At 42.6% G+C, this 24,284-nt stretch overlaps 2 protein-coding genes across 2 annotated transcripts; both read left to right on the forward strand.

Annotated features, from left to right (window-relative positions):
* Positions 1-8,417: 8,417 nt before the first annotated feature.
* LOC308284836 (chymotrypsin B-like) lies at positions 8,418-11,865 on the forward strand (the record flags this gene model as incomplete). The annotated part of the gene is made up of 6 exons (XM_080725563.1): positions 8,418-8,460; positions 10,257-10,372; positions 10,582-10,661; positions 11,122-11,197; positions 11,389-11,569; positions 11,858-11,865. The coding sequence occupies 6 exons, from the start codon at positions 8,418-8,420 to the stop codon at positions 11,863-11,865; spliced, it is 504 nt and encodes a 167-aa protein (XP_080581689.1).
* A 6,988-nt stretch (positions 11,866-18,853) lies between these two features.
* Positions 18,854-23,625, forward strand: LOC308284837 (chymotrypsin B-like; the record flags this gene model as incomplete). Its single annotated transcript, XM_080725564.1, has 6 exons — positions 18,854-18,871; positions 20,941-21,020; positions 21,535-21,610; positions 21,777-21,957; positions 23,196-23,329; positions 23,473-23,625. The coding sequence occupies 6 exons, from the start codon at positions 18,854-18,856 to the stop codon at positions 23,623-23,625; spliced, it is 642 nt and encodes a 213-aa protein (XP_080581690.1).
* Between the last annotated feature and the right edge of the window lie 659 nt (positions 23,626-24,284).

Here is a 24,284-nt window from a genome sequence, read left to right on the forward strand (position 1 = left end):
CTTGGCCTTTGGTGTTGTCCATTTTTGAGGACACAAACGCCACATGCCAGGGCAGGAAGGCCATGAAATAAAACAAGATGTTAGTCCATTGAAATAATTTGTTGAATTTAAGGGTTAGGGATGATAACCTAATCTGCAGTGAAATAGATAAATTATTGCGACCGTAGGTCGCATTTACTACCAAAACCTCCACGGGCTGTCTGTGCGTCAGTCAGTCAGTCAGTCAGTCAGTGAGTCAGTCACACTTTTGCCCTGCTCATATCTCCACAACCGTTGCCCCCATCCATGCCAAATTTTGCACACACACTCCTTGACTGCCAAACTACAACCTCCAAGGACCCCCGGAGCCCCAGGGACCCCCAGGTCCCTGGGGGACCCCCAGATGTAAAAAATGACCAAATGTGCAAAAATGACCAAATGACCACCCCAACGGGGCTGCTCACGGGGAATTCCCGGGGACCACCGACTCCTGGTGCTCCAGAACGGATGCAAAAGTGGTGGCGCCCCCAGTGGAGGACCCCCTGCCACTGCAGCGCACATAAAATGCCGTAACTCGGGCTAGGAGCGTCCGGGAGAGCCGGGGCCGGTACCTATTCGTCCGCCAAGGCAACGCGGAGACCCCACCCCTCATTTCTCACATGGCCCTATTCTAGCGCCACCTTCAGGCCGATTTTTAAAACACATTTTTGGACACTGCTCCTACAGTTTTTGCCCTAAAATCACGAATATCACTACACAGCATGTCTACACTCATGTCATCAACATGGATCAGGAAGATTTGGGAAAAACAAATTTTTGCCCTATTTGTGGAGATAAGCCACCTACGGTCGCTTATCTCCCGATTAGGGAGTCTTACTGGTGGTATTTACAATCTAATCCATGCTCAGCCCTGCACCCATCAAAGTCACTGGATTGGTTTAAAGATGGGACTCACATAGACAAGAAAGACACACAGGAGAAAGTGGTAGAGTCAGCTGGGGCATTAAAAGAGCCGTTTTGGGGTTCTGACAATGACAAATTGGTTTAAGCACGTTCTCCACGGATGCGACGGGCCAGCTGGATGTCTTTGGGCATGATGGTCACCCTCTTGGCGTGGATGGCGCACAGGTTGGTGTCTTCAAACAGACCGACCAGATATTATGGGGAGTATAGCCCTGCTTCATCATACAAGACTGTTGCACAAAACTGATGACAATAGCAGATCTACAAGCACACAGCGCCTTGCATTGCGAGGTGTTGTGTGCTTGTAGATCAGCTATTTTCACTATTTGGAATATTTTTAAAGTGATAAATACAAACGGTTTTGGACATGGTTTTCACCCGACAACAATGATTTGATAGTAATCTTTTGTACACAACGGCACAGGTCTTGCATGGCCTTCTGGATCAATGGGACACATGACCTGACATGACCTGTCCTGAAGGGGAATGCACACAACAACCTATCTGAAAATTAAACTTTAACATGTTCAATTGTAGAGCCACGTGAGAAACCTCAAATAATGTGGAAAATTTTTTCAATAATTCTACTATATTCAGAAATGTATACGTACATGTGTGCCTATGATCATTCACTATTCATGCAGGTCAGTCTTACACACACATGGCAGAACAGTTAATAAGAGTCAGCAGCAGTGGTCTACGTTGTGTGTAAAGAAGCAACACTTTCTAACGGTTCTCACCTAGACTTCTCTTTTTGAGTGTTGCTTGTGTTCTTAGTCTGCGTAACAAACAAAATGTCTACCGGAATGCTTTTCTGTTGCACACTTTAGAAAATATAGCTGATTGTGTCAACACACAATTCACACGACCACACACTCAAGTGGCGGAACATCTTTAGCAAAGCAACACAACAGAAAAAAACTACACAACAATGTGCGCATACACAAGGTTTAACAATATTCATCAACACCCGTCCACACTTCCACACAGGGGAAGGTACAAGGACACAAACAATGCAGGTGCAGTGTTTGGTTACATTCACAAAATCATAGCACATGTCTCCATGATACAACAAGAATGCCACTCAGTATTCCATAAGCATCAGCAAGCATCTGCCATAGCAGAGACATCACAACACTTTGCCAGCCCTTCTGCTTTGCCTCTGGACATCCCAAGCTATCAAAATGCTCCAACAACCAGTTGGTGGGCATGTCCCATGCAGGCTGGACCACCACTAAAATCTGCACCTACAACATTTCACTGCACCTACATACATTAGAACGCACAGACGCATCGAGCAGTAGGAGAGCCCATGCACCAGGAGGACATATACACTCAAAGATGGATGCACAACGGTGGATTCTAAACCTCAACCTCTGCGGTGGTGGGGCAGCCATTTCACCACTGTGCTAACCGAGTTGCTACACCCACCCTTCATGTGATCAGCCTGCGATGTTTGTCTTCTATCACATCAGTCGACGTTTATGACATTATTGGACAACATTTCGGCCCGATCAGAGCAACAGTGGCTTTTAACTGGTACCGAACACAGTGGTGTTGACTGCATGGGTTCTGTTTCCCAAACAGTTGTGTCTGGAGCCATTTGTGGGTCGTGGACACGTTTTATGGGTGCCTTTATTGTACATTTTCAAAACACATTCCCAAAAAAGCAACCGTTTTCATGGATTAAAAAACGAATTTCTGTTTCAGTAATTACATGGAGACATCAAATCAAAATAAAATACATTTCATAAATTATAAAACATATCCACAGATCTACAAGCTCACTGCGGGTACTGTATATTGTACAGGCATTTGGGAAGAAGGAGAGTCTGTACGGCTCCTTATACATTTTCGGGGGGAGAGTGAGCCTTTGGTTTAAGGTGCTCACCCTGTCCTGCAGGTCACCATAGAGTGGATGGGAGGGGTTGACCAGGATGGCCTTTATGCCACCTCCCCAGCACACTGCCTGAAGCAGAATGCTGATGGCTACAACTGACTGGCAGGGCAGGGTAGGGCTTCCCGAACATCAACAAGGCCACGGAGATGATGGTAATCTTCTGTAATGTGTGAAGAAGCAACACGTTCTAGTGGTTCGCGCCTTTACTTCCCTATTTAGTTTTTTTTGTGTTCTTGATCTGCTTCCCTGATGCAATTATACATACATTTATTTATTTTATTATTATTTGTGATTGCTTGAAAACAGGTGTTTTTTATCTTATTTTTTCAAAACACTTCATACAATTCACACAACCACAAGTGTGTGTGTGTGTGTGTGTGTGTGTGTGTGTGTGTGTGTGTGTGTGTGTGTGTGTGTGTGTGTGTGTGTGTGTGTGTGTGTGCGCACACGCACACGCATACACACACGTACGCATGTGTGCGCATGCGTACGTGTATGTGATGAGTTGATGTCAGCTTCTAGCTTCCAGACCATCATTGCGACTGAAGGTCGCAGTATACCATGATATATGTTGCAGCTTGTCTGTCCTTTAGTCCTTCATTCAGTACAGGAAGTGATGTCACGTGACATCACCTCATCAAAGAACAAATGGATACCCTGGGTATCCATACTGTGTCAGTCAGTCAGTCAGTCAGTACACATTTGACAGTCAATGGGTTGGTTCCCTTGTCACTGTGACATCACAGGTGACATCACCTATATGTAAAAGTCCATATTATGGGTATCCCTTTTATGCCCATATATGAAGATCCCTGATGTCATTTATAAATATATATCAATGGCCAGATGGCAAAGGCATGGCCCATATATGTGTGGCTGGTTCAGATAGGGATCTCCATGTATGGGCATACGATATATTGTAGCCTATGTATATGGACAGTAAGACTCCCTTATCTCCACAAATAGGGCAAAAATGTGTTTTTCCAAAATCTTCCTGATCCATGTTGATGAGTGTAGACATACTGTGTAGTGATTTTCGTGATTTTAGGGCAAAATCTGTAGGAGCAGTGTCCAAAAATGTGTTTGGACACATATTATCTATCTATAAATGCGAGAAGTCTCTGCTTGTGTGTTTGTAATCCGCGTATCTCGAGAACCGTTCGTCCCACCGGCTTCAGATTCGGCACGCGCGTTCCCCGCCGCGGCACGGAGTGCAGTGCCGGGCCTCGACCCGACCCGACGCGCGGTTTTCCCTAACCGGCGCGAAACGTTCGGAATCTCCTTATGCGGAAATCGGCGCAAAATCGGCGCAAGCGCTGACTCATTGTGACATCACTGCAGTGCCGGGCGCAAGCGCTGAGTCATTGTGACATCACTGCAGGCAGATACAGGGTCCTAGCCTCGACCCGACAGACTGAGATCTCCATATATGGGCATATGGGCAGATACAGAGATCTCCATATATGGGCAATACAGATAGAGTATATGGGCATAAAAGGGACACAGACAGATACAGAGATCTCCATATAATGGGGTTTGCATTAAAGGGTGGGGCATTCATTCCCTATTTACATCGTTCCCGAGTTGGCCAGGTGGCAAACTCCATATATGGGCATAAATGGGCACAGGCAAACAGATGGTCAAACCAGGTCCTACAGAGATCTCCATATATGGGCAGAAAATGGACGTAGACAGACATATCTCTCCATATATGGGCATAAATGGACACACGCAAACAGATGGTCAAAACGGATCCTATGACAACAGGTATAATGGGGTTTGCATTAAAGGGCGGGGCATTCATTCCCTATTTACATTGTTCCCGAGTTGGCCAGGTCGCCGACTAGACGCTCTGCCGCCCGAAGGGCGGCCGAGCTTCTAGTTATCAATAATAAAGGATAAAATAACATAAAAGGTCCATATATGGAGATTCCCTATCAAACCCAGGCCCTAACTTGCCAAGGCCCTGCTTAGCTTTACTATTTAACATACGTTTTATGCCCATATGGAGATCCCTGTCCCAACATCATCAATTAAGGACATGGGAATGCCCATATTTGGTAATGTCCATATACAGTATGGGCATGTTCTGACATACATTTTTTGACTATCATGCAGGGGTCCCCATATATGGGTAACTGGTCCGATATACATCACAAGCCAGATGGCCAAGAATTTATGTCTCCCCGAGGTGTCTTACTAGTTAAATAAATAAACCACTCCCTGGTGAATACGTAATCAGAGCTGATATGTCAAAACTACAGAGATACAAGACTAGTAAGAGGCCTCAGGGAGACAAGCGACCTCGCCCTAAAGGGTGAGGTCGCGCCACAGTGATGTGGACATCAGCGACGTTGGTGTAGCGGTTAGTGCATATGCCCTTCATGTGGAAGTTGAGTGGTTCAAACCCTGCCTAAGCCGACGTCAGCAAGGGGGAGAAGACGACAGCCACCTCATGGCCTCCCCTAAGTAACAAGAAATCTTGTGAAATAAAATGTCGTCAACCAATCATCAAGGACGATGATACACGAAAGAAGAAGAAGGGATGTGGACACATCAGGGATCTCCATATATGGGCATGAAAGGGATTTGTTCCCCTGGCATCACAGGGATCTCTCTAACAGGGCATCATTAATATTGATGACATCAGGGAACTACATATATGGGCATAGAAGGGATTGTGTTAGTGTGACATGACAGTGAAGCCAGAGCGTGATGTCAGAGCGGCAAATAGTAGTAGTAGTATTGAGTATGTTGCTTGTGTTTGACATGGCGGTGAGATAGGCCTACTTGTAGCACTGACTAGCATTGCATTATGGACACTTTTGTTTGGGCACTATTGTAGTTGTGCTTGAATTGCTTTTTTTGTTCAAGCTGGCTGTTTCAAGTTGAGCATTGACAGTTTTCTTTGATATACCTTGCTCTTTTTTATTCTTTTCATACTTCTCTGTAACTTTGCAAATATCCTTATAGGACTACTGCTGTGCTGCCTCTGGGCGACTGATTTTCCCCCTTGGAATAATACAGGTATCCAGTAGTGTGATATGGATTTTTGAAGTGTGGGTACGCTAAATTCATGATGTCACGTGAACGTCACATGCTCGCGCACATGCACGCGCATGTGTGTGCGCTGCTTGCTAGTTGCTAGTTGAAACACTGTATTCAATTGTAGGAGTACTAGAGGTTCGCGGGCCTACGGCCCGCTCACATCTAGAGTCCACGCCCGCTTCTTTACTAAAAAAAAGTAAAAAAAAAAATAGTTCCGCCACAATAGTTCCCCCCCCGAAAATTTTGTTTTTATTTATTATTATTTTTTTATTACTTTTTTTTAAACTTTTTTGTTTTTTTTTCCTTTTTAAAAAAAAAAATATTTTCTTTTTTTTGTTGAAAAAAACAGTTTTTTAGTAAAGAAGCGGGCGTGGACTCTAGATGTGAGCGATCCGAAGGGCCGCGAACCTCTAGTAATGAATAATTGAGGACTGCTGTGCTGCCTTTCTCCATGCCGTTGTAAAGTTTCACTTTCGGTTTAGAGCCACAGGGACCGTAAGCCTCTCTCTCTCTCTCTCTCTCTCTCTCTCTCTCTCTCTCTCTCTCTCTCTCTCTCTCTCTCTCTCTCTCTCTCTCTCTCTCTCTCTCTCTCTCTCTCTCTCGCGTTGTAAAGTTTCACTTTTTGTTTAGACCCACGGACTGTAAAGCCTCTCTCTCTCTCTCTCTCTCTCTCTCTCTCTCTCTCTCTCTCTCTCTCTCTCTCTGTGTTGACTTTTGTGTGGCGCTGGTGTGACGTGAGGGTGCGTGAGGACGTCGGCACGTTTGCCACGTGATCTTCCTAGCCAATTGGAGTGCTGCATTTGGTCGTGTCTGAGTCACTGACACACTGACAAAAACCACTGGCTGCAGTTCTTAAATGTAGGTATAGATTGTTATGCAAAGTTTATACAGTGTAACTGAGGACGTAGGTGAGGCCTGCTTGCCCGTATTATTATATGCAAATAAGCCAGGTAGGGGGAATGAAGCGTGGACACATCTTGACGGCGTGCATGCACGCGCATGCATGTGGGGGGCGCGTGCATGTGGGGGGGGGGCTGGGGGGCGCGTGCGTGCAGCTTGAAAATAATGGGGACGTCGTACCTCTGCGCTCCTACGGCATCTCACCCCTGCAGGTATCTATCTAAACCTATACATTTGTATTCATAAATAAAATAAAATTAATTAAAAACAATATATCCATTAAAATAAATAAATAAAGTGTTAGTAGTAGTGAAAATTCGTCACTAGTTCGGGACCAGGCAAACTTCTAATTTCTCTTTTGAGTCTCGAGTTCTATATAAGTAATCCCTGCACACCCACTGTGTGTCCAGAAAAAAGCCTAGACACCATCGTCCAGTTTGCTGATAACACAGCATTGGTGGTTACATTTTTAATTATGACTTAATTATCACAGGGCACGTCTTCCCGAACATCGACAAGACCACAGAGCTGATCGTAATCTTCTGTAATGTGTGAAGAAGCACAACACGTTCTGGTGGTTCACATCTTGACTTCCCTTTGTGTGTGTTCTTACTCTGCTTGCTACTGTGTATCAGCATATCTATAATGATGACATTATACCTTTTTTCATTTATTGTCTCCACCAGCCGAAGGCTGAGGGAGAGTATGTTTTCCCCTCCGTCCGTCCGTCCGTCCGTCCGTCCGTGCGTCCGTCCGTGCGTGCGTCCTCGCAGTTTGTGAACAGCTAATCTCAGTCACCGTTGGCCCGATCGCTGCCAAACTGAGCACACACACTCCCTGGATGCCAATCTAGAACCTCTGCCCCACATTTTTCAAATCAGCCTCATGGTGGCGCTATAACAGGCCGATTTGTGTGGCCTGGTTGTTACCAGCTAATCTCCGGCGCCGTTGGCCCGATCGCTGCCAAACTGAGCACACACACTCCCTGGATGCTAATTCAGAACCTCTGCCCCACATTTTTAAAATCAGCCTCATGGTGGCACTATAACAGGCCGATTTGTGTGGCCTGGTGGAGACCTGTGCTCGGAAGAGCACTGCTTCTAGTTGAATTATGATTTTTATGGCTTGAGTACATTTATTTATTTCTAAACACTATGCACAGTTCACACTACCACACAATCAGAACACATCAGATCTCAAGCAGATTTATTTTTAAATATTGATAATGACATATTGTAGATTGATACATTGTAAAGAAAAGCAGTCACATTTAGAAATGTAGACATTGTTGTTCTCAATAACCTGTGTGTGTGTGTGTGTGTGTGTGTGTGTGTGTGTGTGTGTGTGTGTGTGTGTGTGTGTGTGTGTGTGTGTGTGTGCGTGTGTGTGTGTGTGTGTGTCAGTGTGTGTGTGTGTGTGTGTGTGTGTGTGCGTGCATGCGTGCATGCATGCGTGCGTATATGTGCGTGGTTGAAAATAAACCACTCCCTGATGAATACATAATGAGAGCTGTCAGAACTACAGAGATATAAGGCTCTAAGTGTTGTTCAGTGTTGGTCCAGTTCAGACTACAGACCACAGATATGAGAATCATATCAGTGTGTCTGTGTTGACAGCTACAGGCATTATGAACAAAATAACCCTTGTGCTCCTTCTGCTGTGGACCTCAGGTAAAGTATGACTCTGTTTTAACTGTAGGCCTATCCTTGTTGGGCACCATTACATTTACAATTGGGGCATGTATGTTCTTACCTTGCTCATTGTAAGACACTGTACTTAAAGGAGTAGTTCACAAAACAAAACAAAAAATACATGTTTTCTATAAATGACATACCCCATGCAGCCTTGAATTCACTGTTTTATTGTTATATATTTTTTAAATTAATTATTATACATTTTCTACACCTTGACCAGCGAAGTCAACTGTTTTAGTCAGGAATGTGACTAAAACAAACTATCTATGAAGGCTTCATTGGGTAATTGATACGAAAATAAGTATTCTTTGGAGTAAACTATATATACACTCCTTAAATCTTCAACATATTTCAAATACAAATATGGACTAGGACATACAGTATGAAAGCTTTTCATCGCTCCAATTATTATTATAATTTTTTTTTAATACAATTCCACCCCAGGGCTTTGTATTTTTATAATTTGGTCATATTTTCTTGCAATGTGAGGGTGATATAATTAGTAATAATAAAAATAATAGATACCATAATTAGCCTATGTTTGAGGTCCATTCATTGTAGTTTACAGGTTGGTTATCATCCTGACTGTAATGAGTGTTAACAATACCGTTTGACTTTTCAAACAGTGGGAAGATATATTCTTGCTCTTGACTCACATATTTTGTCAAATTTGTTGTAAAGAATTTAGCCTCGGGATTGACAAAGTGTAAGCTTCACAACATCCAATGTCAGCGTTTGGTCCAAAACATGTCATTTTAGGTTTTGACCAATTTAGTACTAGCTTTAACTGGCACTCTCGCATCTTTTCAAAAGGCACAACTCAGGCATCAACAGTCCACCAGGCACAGCATTCCCCTGAAGATGTAATTACTGTCCACAATGGTACCACGGGCATATGTGAGTACAGCAGCAAACTGTATAGGCTACTCAAGTGTTTCATCTTTTACATGATTTTGATGTAGTTGTTGTTTTATCATTTCAGATCTAAACATATAAAATTATTTAAAAAAAATAGTTAGTTTCCTATATAAAATAACAAAATATATAGCTATTTATTCATGTATTCAAATACGGCCTAAACAATATCACCTTGAATAAGACGATAATTAATGAAATCTTTACAAAATAACACAATTGGGGTAAAAGAGTAAAAGTACAACATGTCCATCACAACTACACTTGATTGAGAGTGAAAAGACTCAGGCTAAAGCATATTATGCACAGGTCCGCATCAATATGCCGACGGGCCGTTATGCCGACACTAAAACAAATTTTAGTTACCCCGATTATTTTTTAAATACCGGTACATACATGTGTTGGCACATGTTGGGCAGAATGGGCACATACATATTTTATTTGAAGTTTGGCACCATGCATTTTAAATTGATTTTGCATGAAGAATAAAGCATTCTAAATATACGCAAGATTTGCACCATGGTTGGAGGTGGCGTATTTTCCGACATATTTCCCACATTAATCCCCAACAAAAGAAAACATTGCTGAATCTGACCCCTAACTTGGGAATTGTCCTAAATGCCGCTAACATCAAAAGATGGGCGTAATTTGGCCGTAAAGTGCTTGTTGAATCGGGCCCAAAATGAGATTTTGGAATGTAAAAAGCATTCTAAGAGGCTGAGGACACAGGCAATAAGGCACAATGAAGCAGCAGTGTTTTGAGAGTCGAATTAGGTAGAAATGTCAATTTGACCAAACAAGTGACATAGGCAATTATGCGATGTGTGTGCATCCCATGTGCACATAATGTTTTTCAGCTTGTGGTTTTCCTGCCATCAAACCAAAAGTCCCTGGATGTCTCCGTGGTGGACTCGGTATCATCAACGGTGAGGAGGCTAAACCTCACTCCTGGCCCTGGCAGGTCTCCATGCAGGTACATTATTATACAGTATACATTTTGTGAGTATTGTGTGTGTGCGTGCGTGCATGACCTGCATTCATGTGTGCATTGGGTGCGTGCAAATAGGTGGATGAATGTAAACTTTGTGAAGCTACAGTATATGTTGTGCCATTTCATAAATTACAGAGAATCTAAGTTCGATAACTCCTACTGTTTCTAATGAAACTTTAATGTGATTTCAGACCTACGGGGGCCATCATTTCTGTGGTGGATCACTGATCAGCAAGGACTGGGTTGTGACTGCTGCCCACTGCGAGGTCAGGTACAGTAGACAAGGTCTCCCTCTGAACTGAATATTACATTCTATCCATATATTATGCACATAGAATAGAGTAGCATTTCCAAAATTAAGACCTGAGGCAAGGAAAATACACACGCACACCGCACACACACACACACACACACACACACACACACACACACACACACACACACACACACACACACACACACACACACACACACACACACACACACACACACACACACTCTGAGACCTGAGGCAAGAAAAATGCACAGGCACACACATGCCTGCAGTATAAGTATAATCAATAATAGATACATTCATACAATTTCAACATGCTAGAAGAACAAAATAAGAACAACATGGATGGATAGGCCTACAAAACCCCATGAAACCTAGGTGTTTTCTTTACAGACATGCTCCAGTCCTTGTGAGGGTCTTAACAGTATTTTCAGTAAATCTCTCACCATCTTTTCAGCAAATCTAACCGTGTAATCCTGGGCCAGCACAACCTCAAGCACAAAGATAACATCCAGAATATGAGAATTGGAAAGGTTGGTGATCTGTTTTATATGGCATATAATAAGTGTATACACACATTTCTTTTGTCACATTTGTTATCATGGTCCTCTCCATTACTTGCTCATAATCTTTCAATTGTTTTATTCTTGAACATTTGAACCATGTTCATTTAATCAACAAGCAAACAACACATTAAACAAATGTAATTTAATTTACGCGATAGGTCATCAATCACCCCAACTACAACCCCCAAACCTTTGACAATGACATCGCACTGATCAAGCTGGAAAGCCCTGCCCAGATGAACAGGCATGTGTCCCCTGTGTGTTTGTCTGAGACTTGGGACAACATCGTTGCTGGCACCAAGTGTGTGGCCACTGGCTGGGGCAGGACCCGCTACAAACGTGAGTGCATGACAAAAGACACTCTTTCCATCCAGCATCCACAACACAGTGAGAGGACTAGTTCACCAGCTAATAGGCCGGATATAGGCTCCGGACACAGACAGACACCCTCTTTTAGACAGCTTCAACTAGATCAGGCACATAAAGTGACTCCTGGCGGCAGTGGCGTGCACAGACATTTTGAGGAGGGGGTGCTCATGTAAAAAAAAGGCACTTTGTGCGGTGTGTGGAACCACCGACCGCATTAGTAGTGTGGGATTTATTACATGCACATCGTGTCTGATGCAGATGTTTAATACTATTCAACAGGTTGTTTCTGCTAATTTAACAATTCAATACAACATAAATAGTGTACTAGGTTTCTATTCTTATGTAGGCTACCTTTACTCAAGTTTGAAATACCACCTTGAACTGTGCATGTTTTTATCGCCATAAGAAGCAGAATTACAAAGTGCACTTTCAAAAGGGGCACTTGCTTGTCCAGAGGGCAAAAGGGCAGGTGCTCTAGCACCACCTAGAGTCTATCTGTGCACGTCCCTGCCTGGTGGCAGATGCCCAGCCACCACTTAAACTGCCTTTTTTCATTTTATTTTTATTTTTTTAACACTGGGAAATAAAGTTGTCAAGAATTTGACAAGCTGACACGGGCCTGACAGCTGTGTGATTTTCCTCTTTCATTTTATTTTACAATACAATCTTTTCATAGCATAAATACCACAATAAAGCTATGATTGAGTAAAAAGAAAAATGTAATTCCAAGTCATAGTCATAGGTGTCTATCAGATCAAAGGTCAAACTTAACCTTTGTGTCTTCTTCCAGCTCCTCGGAGTCCTGACAATCTCCATCAAGTGTGTCTGCCCGCCACCAGCTACAGGATGTGCAAGAGAGAGTATAGGGGCAAAATCACCAGCAATATGTTCTGTGCTGGAGTTGGTGGAGCTGACACCTGCAATGTGAGTAACAAAGTGAAAAAGGCTTCCGGCGCCAACGTCACTTGTGAATATCAGGGGTCCTTGACACGAGTAAAGCGACCGCGTGTTTCCCGGTGAACCTGTGCGCAACGGCGGGGGCCGATGGGCGAGGAGGGTCGCGAGCTTATGAGAAACAACTAAAATAAGACCTTAAAACCTGGCGAAAAAAGTTGCGTGCATTATCACAAGCTGACTTTAAATTAAATCATTCAATGGAAAACATTAAATTAACTTCTGAAAAGCCTACCGGGCCCTAAATCCTGGCGAAAACAGTTGCGTGCATTAGCGCAAGATTAGATGAGGATAAAGGAAATCGTTAAATGGAAAACATTAAATTAACTTCTGAAAAGCTTCTAAGCCTACACTACCCTACTTGTAAAACTAGTGGAATCGTGATCTTGCCTCACGTGAATAATTGTGGTTGTAAACAATAACACATCAATATAAATCCTTAGTCTAGTAGTGGGAAGAAGAGGTTATCATCATGGCCGCAAATAACTTTTAAATATCTTGCAATTGGTGACGAGTCTCTTACAAAATCGGCAAGAGTTCCTCTCAATACATAAAACGATATAACCTCTCCACCATCGGCAATAGTCAGTGGTGTGTGTTCCCCACACTCCCGCACCCCCACCGTTGCGCTCGGGTTCACCGGGAAATACGCGGTCGCGTCCTTGACAAGTGTTTGTGGCCTGGAAATTAGCTTTGCAGAGTGGACACAGTGTCAGCTGCACGCTGGCTGAGGAGTGTTGGTCAAGTAAGTGGTTAACAACATACAATAATTGCTTGTTGTTTCAGGGCGACTCTGGTGGTCCCCTGGTGTATAAGAAGAATGGAGCCTGGACCCTGGATGGTATTACTTCCTGGGGTGCTGCAGGCTGCAACACCTACTACAAGCCTGGTGTTTACACCTCCATCCCCCACGTGCGCCCCTGGATGGAGCGGACCATGGCTAATAACTAAACTGTAACAGTCAGTTGACAACACAATCAATAAGGCATAGCAGAGGCCAAATCGGCAATACATTTTTTCCCATGAGATTTACACAAATATTCATAAAACCTTTGATTCTGTGGAAAAAATAAATGAAATAAAAGATGTATTACATTTAATAAACACCCTTTAGCTTTTTTTGTTTAGTTTTTTCTCACAGAATCAAAGTTTGCTTATTGTCATGATTCACCAGGATCCTGGATGGCTTCTAGCCTTAACATAGTTTATACATATTTGTGTAAATCTCTCAGGTAAAAATGAATGACAAATGTTTTAGTGGCACTAGAAAACCATGCCACTGCTATGCCCAATGATACAGCCTAATGCAAATGTCTGGGTGTACGTGTCCTTGATGTGCTACTCATTTACACTGATAAATGCTTATATTGCTTTTTGCTTGAATAAATACATATTTGAATTGCATTCAAAAAGAATCATGTGTTCATCATAGAGAGGATTAGCCCCATCTGTGAGCTTCCCTTTTAATGTTTCTCTGGGACTCACACAGCACATGTTTCATGTTCAAGCAATAACAATCATCTTTCCATAGATGTCTATAGTCAGGGGGGGTCCCTGCTAGGACTGTATAGGGCAAAGCGTGTCATCCTGTCACTCGCCAAGGTACAAGGCAGAACATGTGCAGTCAAAGCAATGACTGGCCAATCACAGTGCGTCCTCGCCGGACATGCTTGCAGAGACTCTTGGGTAATGAAGTCAAAGACATTGTCTACCAATGACTACCATGTTATTTGTGTCCAAAAAGGCCATTGATACCCCAAACTGCATAGCATTTCTAAAATGTTTATGAAGTAGTGACAATTGCAGATCTATAAGGTCATTGCTATTTGCACTAGTCCAGGCAAACGTCTAATTTATCTTTTGGGTCTCAAGCTCTAAAGCAGGGTTCCCCAATTAGTTTTCCCCAAGGTCCGAATCATGTCTAGGGTGCCAAGCCGAGGGCCACAACATTGCAGGGGACGACGATGGCGTTCCCGCTACTCCAGCGACAGTTCAGATATCGTCGTTGTCGGGTGAAAATCTTGTATGTCCAAAACCGTTCGTTATGGATTTATCATTTTAAAAATGATTTAAACTAGTGAAAACAGCCGATCTACAAGCACACAACGCCTCGCACCGCGAGTAGTTGTGTGCTTGTAGATCTGCTGTTTTCACTACTTTTCTGAGACGGCCTTGAATGATGAAGCAGGGCTTTACTTTGCGAAAGAACGTACAAATTTGGAGATACAAGGTTTCCACCCGACAACGACGATATATTAGTGTTGTTGCTGCTCTTATACCACCATTATCACTGGGGTTGGTGGGGGCCTGACAGTATTGGGCCGCCTATTGGGGAACCCTGCTCTAAAGTATAGGCTAATCCCTGCACACCCACTACTGTGTGTCCAGAAACAGCTCGGACACTATGGTCCAGTTGATGATGCTGATGATGACACAGCATCAACATTCTAATGATGTCATCACAGGGCAGGTCTTCCCGAACATCGACAAGTCCACAGAGCTGATATTAATCGTCTGTAATGTGTGAAGAAGCAACGCGTTCTAGTAGTTCACTCCTCAACTTCCCGTGTGCGTGTGTGTTTGTGTGTGTGTGTGTGTGTGTGTGTGTGTGTGTGTGTGTGTGTGTGTGTGTGTGTGTGTGTGTGTGTGTGTGTGTGTGTGTGTGTGTGTGTGTGTGCGTGCGCGCGTGCACACATGTGGCGGGACTCGGGAGCACACACTCATGTAGCAGAACACATCAGATCTGAAGCTGATTTTTAGATTGATAATAATGTCATAGATTGATACAGTACAGTATATTAGAAAAGCAGTCAAATTTAGAAATGTTGACAGTTTTGTTCTCAATAACCTTTATCATGTGCGTGCGTGCATACCGGTACGTGTGTGTATTTGTGCGTGCGTGCATGTGTGTATTTGTACATGCGTGTGTATGTGATACAATATGATATTACAAACATAAAACACTCCCTGATGAATACATAATGAGAGCTGTCAGAACTACAGAGATATAAGGCTCTAAGTGTTGTTCAGTGTAGGTCCAGTTCAGACTAGACCACAGATCTGAGCATCACTGAAACTTTAACATGCTCAATTGTAGAGCCATGTGAGAAATATCAAATAACGTGAAAAAAGTGATTTAAATAATTCTACTATTCAGACGTGTATATATAAATTCTATGACCATTCACTATGCATGCAGTTCAGTCTTCCACACACAAGACGGAACAGTTAATTAGAGTCAGCAGTGGTGTACGTTGTGTGAAAAGAAGCAACACTTTCTAACGGTTCTCACCTAGACTTCTCTTTTTTAGTGTTGGTTGTGATGTTCTTGGTCTGCGTAAAAAACAAATGTCTACTGCAATGCTTTTCTGTTGCACAATTTAGAAAATATAGCTGATTGTGTCAAAACACAATTCAGATGACCACACACTCAAGTGGCGGAACATCTTTAGCGAAGCAAAAAAAGAATTTATAATAATACACAACAATGTACACACACACACACACACACACACACACACACACACACACACACACACACACACACACACACACACACACACACACACACACACACACACACAGTTTAACAATATTCATCAACACCCGTCCACACTTCCACACGGGAAGGTACAAGGACACAAACAATGCAGGTGCAGTGTTTGGTTACATTCACAAACTCATAGCACATGTCTCCATGATACAACAAGAATGTCACTCAGTATTCCATAAGCATCAGCAAGCATCTCTGCCATAGGAGATCACAATACTTTGCCAGCCCTTCTGCTTCGCCTATGGACATCCCAAGCTGTCGAAATATATACTGTATATAATATAATATATAATCAGCCTGCACAATGTCTGTCTTCTATCAGTCAACGATGATTATGACTTTATGACTCCAAATCTGGACAACATTTCGGCCTGATCAGAGCAACAGTGGCTTGTATAGGCTCTAACAGAGTCCAGGGTGAAGAGCTATCCACTTCACCGCGGTGTAGTTTTCTAGCTATCACCTAAAAATGTATAACAAAGCCTAGGTGATAGCTAGAAAACTACAACGCGGTGAAGTGGATAGCTCTTCACTCTGGACTGTGATTGAGGCTTAACTGGTACTGAACCTTGTGGTGTGTGACTGGGATCTGTAGGCTACTGTTTCCTAAACAGTGGGTCGTGGACACATTTTTATGCAAGGTTTTCCGCAGTCTGATTGTAGTTGTCTGAAGAAAGAGAGTCTGTTGTCTGTACCCCTCCGTATACATTTTTGGGGTTGACCAGGAGTTTAGTTTGTTCCTAAACCTCCTCTCTGACTGTGACTGACTGCAGCCCTTCCATTCGGAGGCCAACTACTGAGCTGCATGCAGGCCTTCTTTATGGTTTGTTGAGCTTGTTCAGCTCCCAGGCCTTGATGCCACCTCCCCAGCATACTACTGCATAAAGCAGGGTATGGCTTCCTGAAAATCGACAAGGCCACCGAGATGATGGTAATCTTCTGTAATGTGTGTGTGAAGAAGCAACACGTTCTAGTGGTTCGCACCTTGCCTTCCCTTTTTAGTTTTCGTTGTGTTCTTGATCTGCTTGTTACCTGATGCAATTATACATTTATGTATTTATTTATTTTATATATATTTTATATTGCTTGAAAACTGGAGTTTTGTTTAAACACTTCACACAATACACACGAGTAGCAGAACACCTCAGATCTCGGTTATATTGATATACAGTAGTGTGTGTGTGTGTGTGTGTGTGTGCGTGCGTGCGTGCGTGCGTGCGTGCGTGCGTGCGTGCGTGCGTGCGTGCGTGCGTACATGTATGTGATGTGTTGATGTCAGCTTCTAGCTTCCAGACCATCATTAAATAACTAAACCACTCCCTGGTGAATACGTAATGAGTAGAGCTGACATGTCAAAAACTACAGAGATATAAGACAGAGTGTGTTGTTCAGTGAAGGTCCGGTTCAGACTAACTGGATCTGAGTATCATATCACTATCTGTACTATTGACAGCTATACAGATATGAACAAAATAACCTTTGTGCTCCTTCTGCTCTGGACCTCAGGTAAAGTACGACTCTGTTTTAAAGATCCTTGCGATGTGAAATACATTGCAATTACAATGAATGTAGGCATGTATGTTTGTTTTTTTTACTTGCAAAGGGATAGTTCAGCCAAAGCATTACCTTTTATCAAATGCTCACCCAAGTCTAGACTTGAATTCATGGATGCATTCATGAATTCATCTTAAGCCAATGGTATGACGATCAGCAGTGGTTCCCTATGGAGGCACAAATATTCTGCTTTGTTCCCTATGGAGACACAACAATTCTGCTTTGTTCCCTATGGAGACACAGAATAGTCTCCAGAAAAATTACTGGCTTAGTAATAATACAAATCATACATAATTACCATTTGTGTTTGAGTTTCATTTGTTGTAGTTTACAGTTCGGTTGGATGCTGCAGGCTGGGATGAGCGTTAACATTACCTTAGATACGGTGGAAAGGATTCTTGCTCTTGACTCCTAGATATGTCAAATTTGATGTAAATAATTTAGCCTCAGGAGTGACAGAGAGTAACAACATCAAACGGCATGTTAAACCCATTCCCTGCGAACTTAAAATATGGATGTGCGCTAAAACTGCCGGGAAATAGCTATATTTTATTAACATGATAGGGTATAATTTCATTGTTTACAAAGGTATGATGATAAACCACCACCAAAAAGACCACTAGAGCGCGCCATCGTAACACTAAAACCTTCAGAATAAACCATATTTAAAGGATGGTTAGGTGACGTCGCTCCATTGATTCACAATGGGAGATCAGCGGCGCGCCATATATGCTCAATCCTGTTCAATTCGTGCTTGATCGTCTAATACCACCATCGGTCTGGGCAACGGATCGTATACAGACGCCACGCACAAAATCTCCGAATAAAAATCCGACCTAGTGAAGCTGCGTAATGGACGATGGTTTGCATTGAGCTAAACGGCTAGACGCTAGTGTAAACAGACGAGGCCTGGTTTTAGCGGTGACGTCATCATCGTATCCTTTTTTTTTTCACGGTCTCGTTATAACCAGCTGAAGGTAAGGGAACCCATTTGTTCCGTCAAAATACCCCTGCTTAATAAATCGACTTTTATATAAAAGTCGCTCGGCACCGCCGCCGCTAGTGAGAATGTCGTTTTAAAAGTCGACCAGCAGGCAAGAAGTTAAGTTGTATTGCCAAGGTTTAAATGGTACTCTTCATTTTTTCAACAGGCGCAACTGTCGACCTGCATTCTGACAATGTGATTGCCCACAATGATACCACAGGCAGACGTGAGTATAGCAGCCACACACTACTCAACTGATTGATCATATATATTGTGGTGGAATTCAGATCAATCAATAATCATGAGAAAATGAGGAGACAAGACAATTATATTAGGTGGTGGTGTGGTCAAGTTTATATAACATGATATCATGGACAGAAGTACAATTAACACTCTGGGCAGTGGTAAAGAGTTCTGCCAAGAATAATGGTCAAACACTAGAGTTATTCTGTGGCTTCAAGGCCTCTGGAACGAGCTGTACCATAACAAGATAGGCTTTACCAAAACAATAGTACTGAGGCCTACTAAAGACCTCTCGACTATCAAGTATTAGTTTCATCATACAGACCTATATTAATATAATCAATGAATACATGATCATAACGTCACACATAATCAATCATGATAACTCTAATCTACTGCAATATGATTTGATGATTTAAGGCAGTCGTTCTCAAACCTTTTAGCTCGAGACGCAAAAGAGAGATTAGAGGTAAACTAACAAGCTCACAACGCGTTGCTTAGTGTCGCGCTGTGAGCTTGTAGATGGGCTGTTTTCACTACTTCTTAAACATTTGTTTTATAATTCAAGGAATTTCTTAGATTTTTTTTTCTTTTTTTTAATTTTCATTTATTGATGAAATACCATTTTTTTATGAAAATCATAGATTTTTGGGGAATGTTTTTTTTTCTTTTTTTTTTTAAACCTTTTGGAATAAAAATATAATTAACTAGAAGCAGTGCTCTTCCGAGCACAGGTCTCCACCAGGCCACACAAATTCGGCCTGTTATAGCGCCACCATGAGGCTGATTTAAAAAATGTGGGGCAGAGGTTCTGAATTAGCATCCAGGGAGTGTGTGTGCTCAGTTTGGCAGCGATCGGGCCAACGGCGCCGGAGATTAGCTGGTAACAACCAGGCCACACAAATCGGCCTGTTATAGCGCCACCATGAGGCTGATTTAAAAAATGTGGGGCAGTGGTTCTAGATTGGCATCCAGGGAGTGTGTGTGCTCAGTTTGGCAGCGATCGGGCCAACGGTGACTGAGATTAGCTGCTCACAAACTGCGAGGACGCACGCACGGACGGACGGACGGACGCACGGACGGACGGACGCACGGACGGACGGACGGACGGACGGAGGGGAAAACATACTCTCCCTCAGCCTTCGGCTGGTGGAGACAAAAACATATATATGTAAGAACCAAAAATTAAGGGACCCATAAAAATGTGACCATGACCAGCAGTGTTCCAGTCAAGTGGGAACCAATGATTTAAGGTTTAATGTTCTTCAATGCTTTCTTCTTTGTTTTAATCTCTGTGTTGAACCGCATGCTGCAACATCCTCGCCACACTGGCAGCAGCAGTTGGGCGCTGTGCACAAAAGCACAACGCAAGTCCTTCAGGCTGTGGTGTCCCAGCCATCCGTCCAGTCAACCCCTGCTATGGATTAGGTATCATCAAAGGTGGGACGGCTAAACCTCACTCCTGGCCCTGGCAGGTCGCCCTGGAGGTAGGCCTACATACCATAATATAGGCTACATAATAGTCTCTCACTCTCTCTCTCTCTCTCTCTCTCTCTCTCTCTCTCTGCTATTATCCACGATGTCTTACTTTTATATTTGCCAATTATGCAATGGACAGTGCATTCATATCCATGTATATTTGTGTTAATTTTAATGATTAAAAAAAAATTAAAAAAAGAACAATGGAAGTGTGCGTGCCTGCGTGTGCATGCGTGTGCTTGCATGAGCATGTGTATTGTGTACGTGCACACTTCCATGGGGTTGAAAATGTGGATGAAAGTTAAGGAACGGAAAGCTATGTTGTACCATTTGGCTGAATTACTGAGACACAGTATACTAAGATTCCAGTGTTTCCCTTTAACTCTGACAGTGTACAAATGGATCCAAATGAACCCGCGTTCATTTGGTTCCATTTGTACACTGTCAGAGTTACAGACTTGCATGGGTCAATTTAGACCCCCCCAAAGCAACCCACAGAGTCCCTAGAATCCACTTTGAGAACCACTGAGAGATAGATCCTGCTGTTGCTAATGAAACTTTATCTGAATCCAGAGTCACTGTGGCTCTTCGTTCTGTGGTGGATCACTGATCAACAAGGACTGGGTTGTGACTGGGGCCCACTGCAAAGTCAGGTACAGTAGCCAATGTCTCTCTCTGAACTGAATATTATATATTATCTACACCATACATGGGCAACTGGCGGCCCGGGGGCCACATGCGGCCCCCACCTTCACTTAATGCGGCCCTCAGGTTAATACTGGAATACTGATATATTATTGATTTCAGCTATTACAATTCAGTCAATTTTAGTAGCTTAATGACTGTATAGTAGTATTACAATGTATTTATTTTATGTCCAATGTATTTGTATTTAGGTTCATAAAGTTAACATGAGTATATAACTAAATGCATTTGAAATTAGATAAAACATTTACATTTCAGGATTCCAATTAAAAAACAACAAAAAATAACTCAGGATTCCAATTCAAAAGAAGCAAAAATAGCCGATCTACAAGCTCAAAACGCATCGCAACGCGATAGTGGCCCTCGCCATCATCAAAGTTGCCCACCCCTGATCTACACAGTAGCATGTCTAAAACTGACTTTTAAGTGCAAGAAACACAGTAAATCTTACCATCTTTTCAGTAAATGTCACCGTGTAATCCTGGGCCAGCACAACCTCAAGAACAACATCAGCATCCAGAATATTAGAATTGGAAAGGTAAGTGATCTGTTTTATATGGCATATAATGTGTATAAACAACATTATTTGTTATCAGGGTCCTCTCCATTCTTTTCCAGATCTGAACATTTAATCAACAAGAAAGAAACACATTAAACAAATATCTCTGTTAACAGCTAAGATAAATATGTAATTTCCCTGATAGGTCATCAATCACCCCAACTACAACTCCCAAACTCATGACTATGACATCGCACTGATCAAGCTGGCAAGCCCTGCCAAGATGAACAGGCATGTGTCCCCCGTGTGTGTGGCTGAGGCCTGTGACAACATCTGTGCTGGCACCAAGTGTGTGGCCACTGGCTGGGGCAGGACCCGCTACAACCGTGAGGGCATGACAAATCAGACTCTTTTCCTCCATCAACGATGACTGGACATTTTTTCCAGCTAATAGGCCAGAGATTAGCTACGGACAAACACTCAGACAGACACCCTCTATAAAACGGCTTAGATTCTTTTCCCCCAGAAAAGGTTACTCCTGGCGGTAGATACATTTAAACTGCAATTGCTGATTGCTGCCAAAGTTAAGTACAGGCAAATAAAATAGTTGACAGCTGACACAGACCTGGGGGCTGTGTGATTTTAAACATAACACCACAATCAAACTGATCTGAATCAAAATATTTGACTGGGGCAATTATGTAATACAAGTGACAACACACATCATGGCCGATCTACAGTAGATCAAGAATACTGTACGGTATATTTCTCCTTTACCAGCCACATTGTGGATGATTTTCTCTAACTACTGTACTAATCAAGGATATAGCATCTACCAACCTTTCATGACACCGTATAGTTTCACCATCATCACTGCATTTCCGGCTGGTGTTAAATTGGGACCCTGAGTGCTGTCACAGACTGCATTCGAAATAGCCTACATTTCATTCCGTATAGGTTAATGGTTAAACCGTGAACTAGTTTGGTTAAAGCCTGGGTTCCCGAGGCTAGGTTACAGGTTATGAATACTATTCAATTTTTATTTTTACATTGAAATGTCAGTCAGTCAATTAAAGTAATATTTTTCTATTGATTACTCATGCCATTGAGACTTGAGTTATTATATTTATATTATTATTTATTAATAATGTTGTCATTGTCACATTCCTAAGACAAAAAAAAATGTTATAGTAAATTTAACCCCATTGATTCCAGATGGGGACCCAAATGCATATCACTGTAATCAAATTTGTGTTTTAGGAATGTAACAAAAAACTAAAACAATATTATTGAACTCAAGTCTCCATGCCGTGATTAATCAATAGGGGAAAAAAGCCACTTTCAGGGCCATACAAAAAAATTAAAAAATAAATAATAATAATACTATCCACAACTTTCCAACATCCCATCTTGCATTGCGCATAATGTGCAGGCAGCCTCCGGCGCCGCAGCCGAGAGTGATCTACAAGCTCACAACGGTTGCATCTGCGACGCGACGTGAGCTTGTATGTCTGCTGTTAACCGGGAGTGTCCCGCAAATACTGCTACAGTAAATTCTCACGGAAACAGTGGATATAGGTATCAGCTCAAAGGTCAAACTTAACCTTTGAAACGTGTCTTCCAGCTCCTCGGAGTCCTAACAATCTCCATCAAGTGTGTCTGCCCACCTTCAGCCACACGACATGTCAGAGCAAGTACAATGGAGAAATCACAGACAGGATGTTCTGCGCTGGAGCTGCTGGAGCTGACACCTGCAAGGTGAGTAAGACAATAAAATAAAATAAAATCTATATATTTTTTTGTTATAATTGAACTCAAGTCTCCATGGTGTGAGTGATCAGCTTCGCAAGGCTGGGGAAGTGTGGTCACGTGGTTAAAAGCATAACTGCGTGTTGTTTCAGGGTGACGGTGGTGGCCCCCTGTTGTATGAGATGAATGGAGTCTGGATCCTGTTTGGTATTACTTCCTGGGGTAAGCCAGTCTGCGACTCCTACTCCAGGCCTGGTGTTCATCCCCCAAGTGCGCGCCTGGATGGACCGGACCATGGCTTATAACTAAACTGTAAACAGCTGTTAGTTTGGCATCAGCACAATGAATAAATACACCAAATGCCTGGGTGTGCGTGTCATTGATGTGCAACTTGTTTCCAGTGATAAATGCTTGTTGCTTTTTGCTTGAATGAATAAATCTTGGAATTGCGATTGTGTAGTTGATTAAGTAAAGACAGTCGAAAGTTCCTACAGATAAAATAGTAATACATTTCAATGATATTTCACTAATAGGCCACCAGGTGGCCTATTAGAATAATGTTAACTTCATAGACACATACAAAACTGAAAAAGTACAAAACTATGGCAGCACCTCTTTAAGGATTTGGGGTCTGTTTCACACTTGGTTGGTTTGATTGGGAAACAATTTACCCATTGATCCGCAGACAAATTTGTATTTCATAAATAAAATAAAACATTTTATCCATTAAAATAAAGACATAAAACAGTTTAAGAAGTAGTAAAAATGGCAGATCTACAAGCTCACAACACGTGTTGTGAGCTTGTAGATCTGCTATTTTCCCTAGTTTGTGTCCAGGCAAATGTCTAATTTCCCTTCTGGGTCTAGAGCAAAATATAATCCCGCACACCCACTACTGTGTGTCCAGAAAAAGCTCAAACACGATCGACCAGTTTGCTGATGACACAGCAGTGGTGGTTCAACA

Source organism: Nannobrachium achirus, assembly GCF_963921795.1.
Source record: "Nannobrachium achirus genome assembly, chromosome: 5".
Lineage (NCBI taxonomy): Eukaryota > Metazoa > Chordata > Actinopteri > Myctophiformes > Myctophidae > Nannobrachium > Nannobrachium achirus.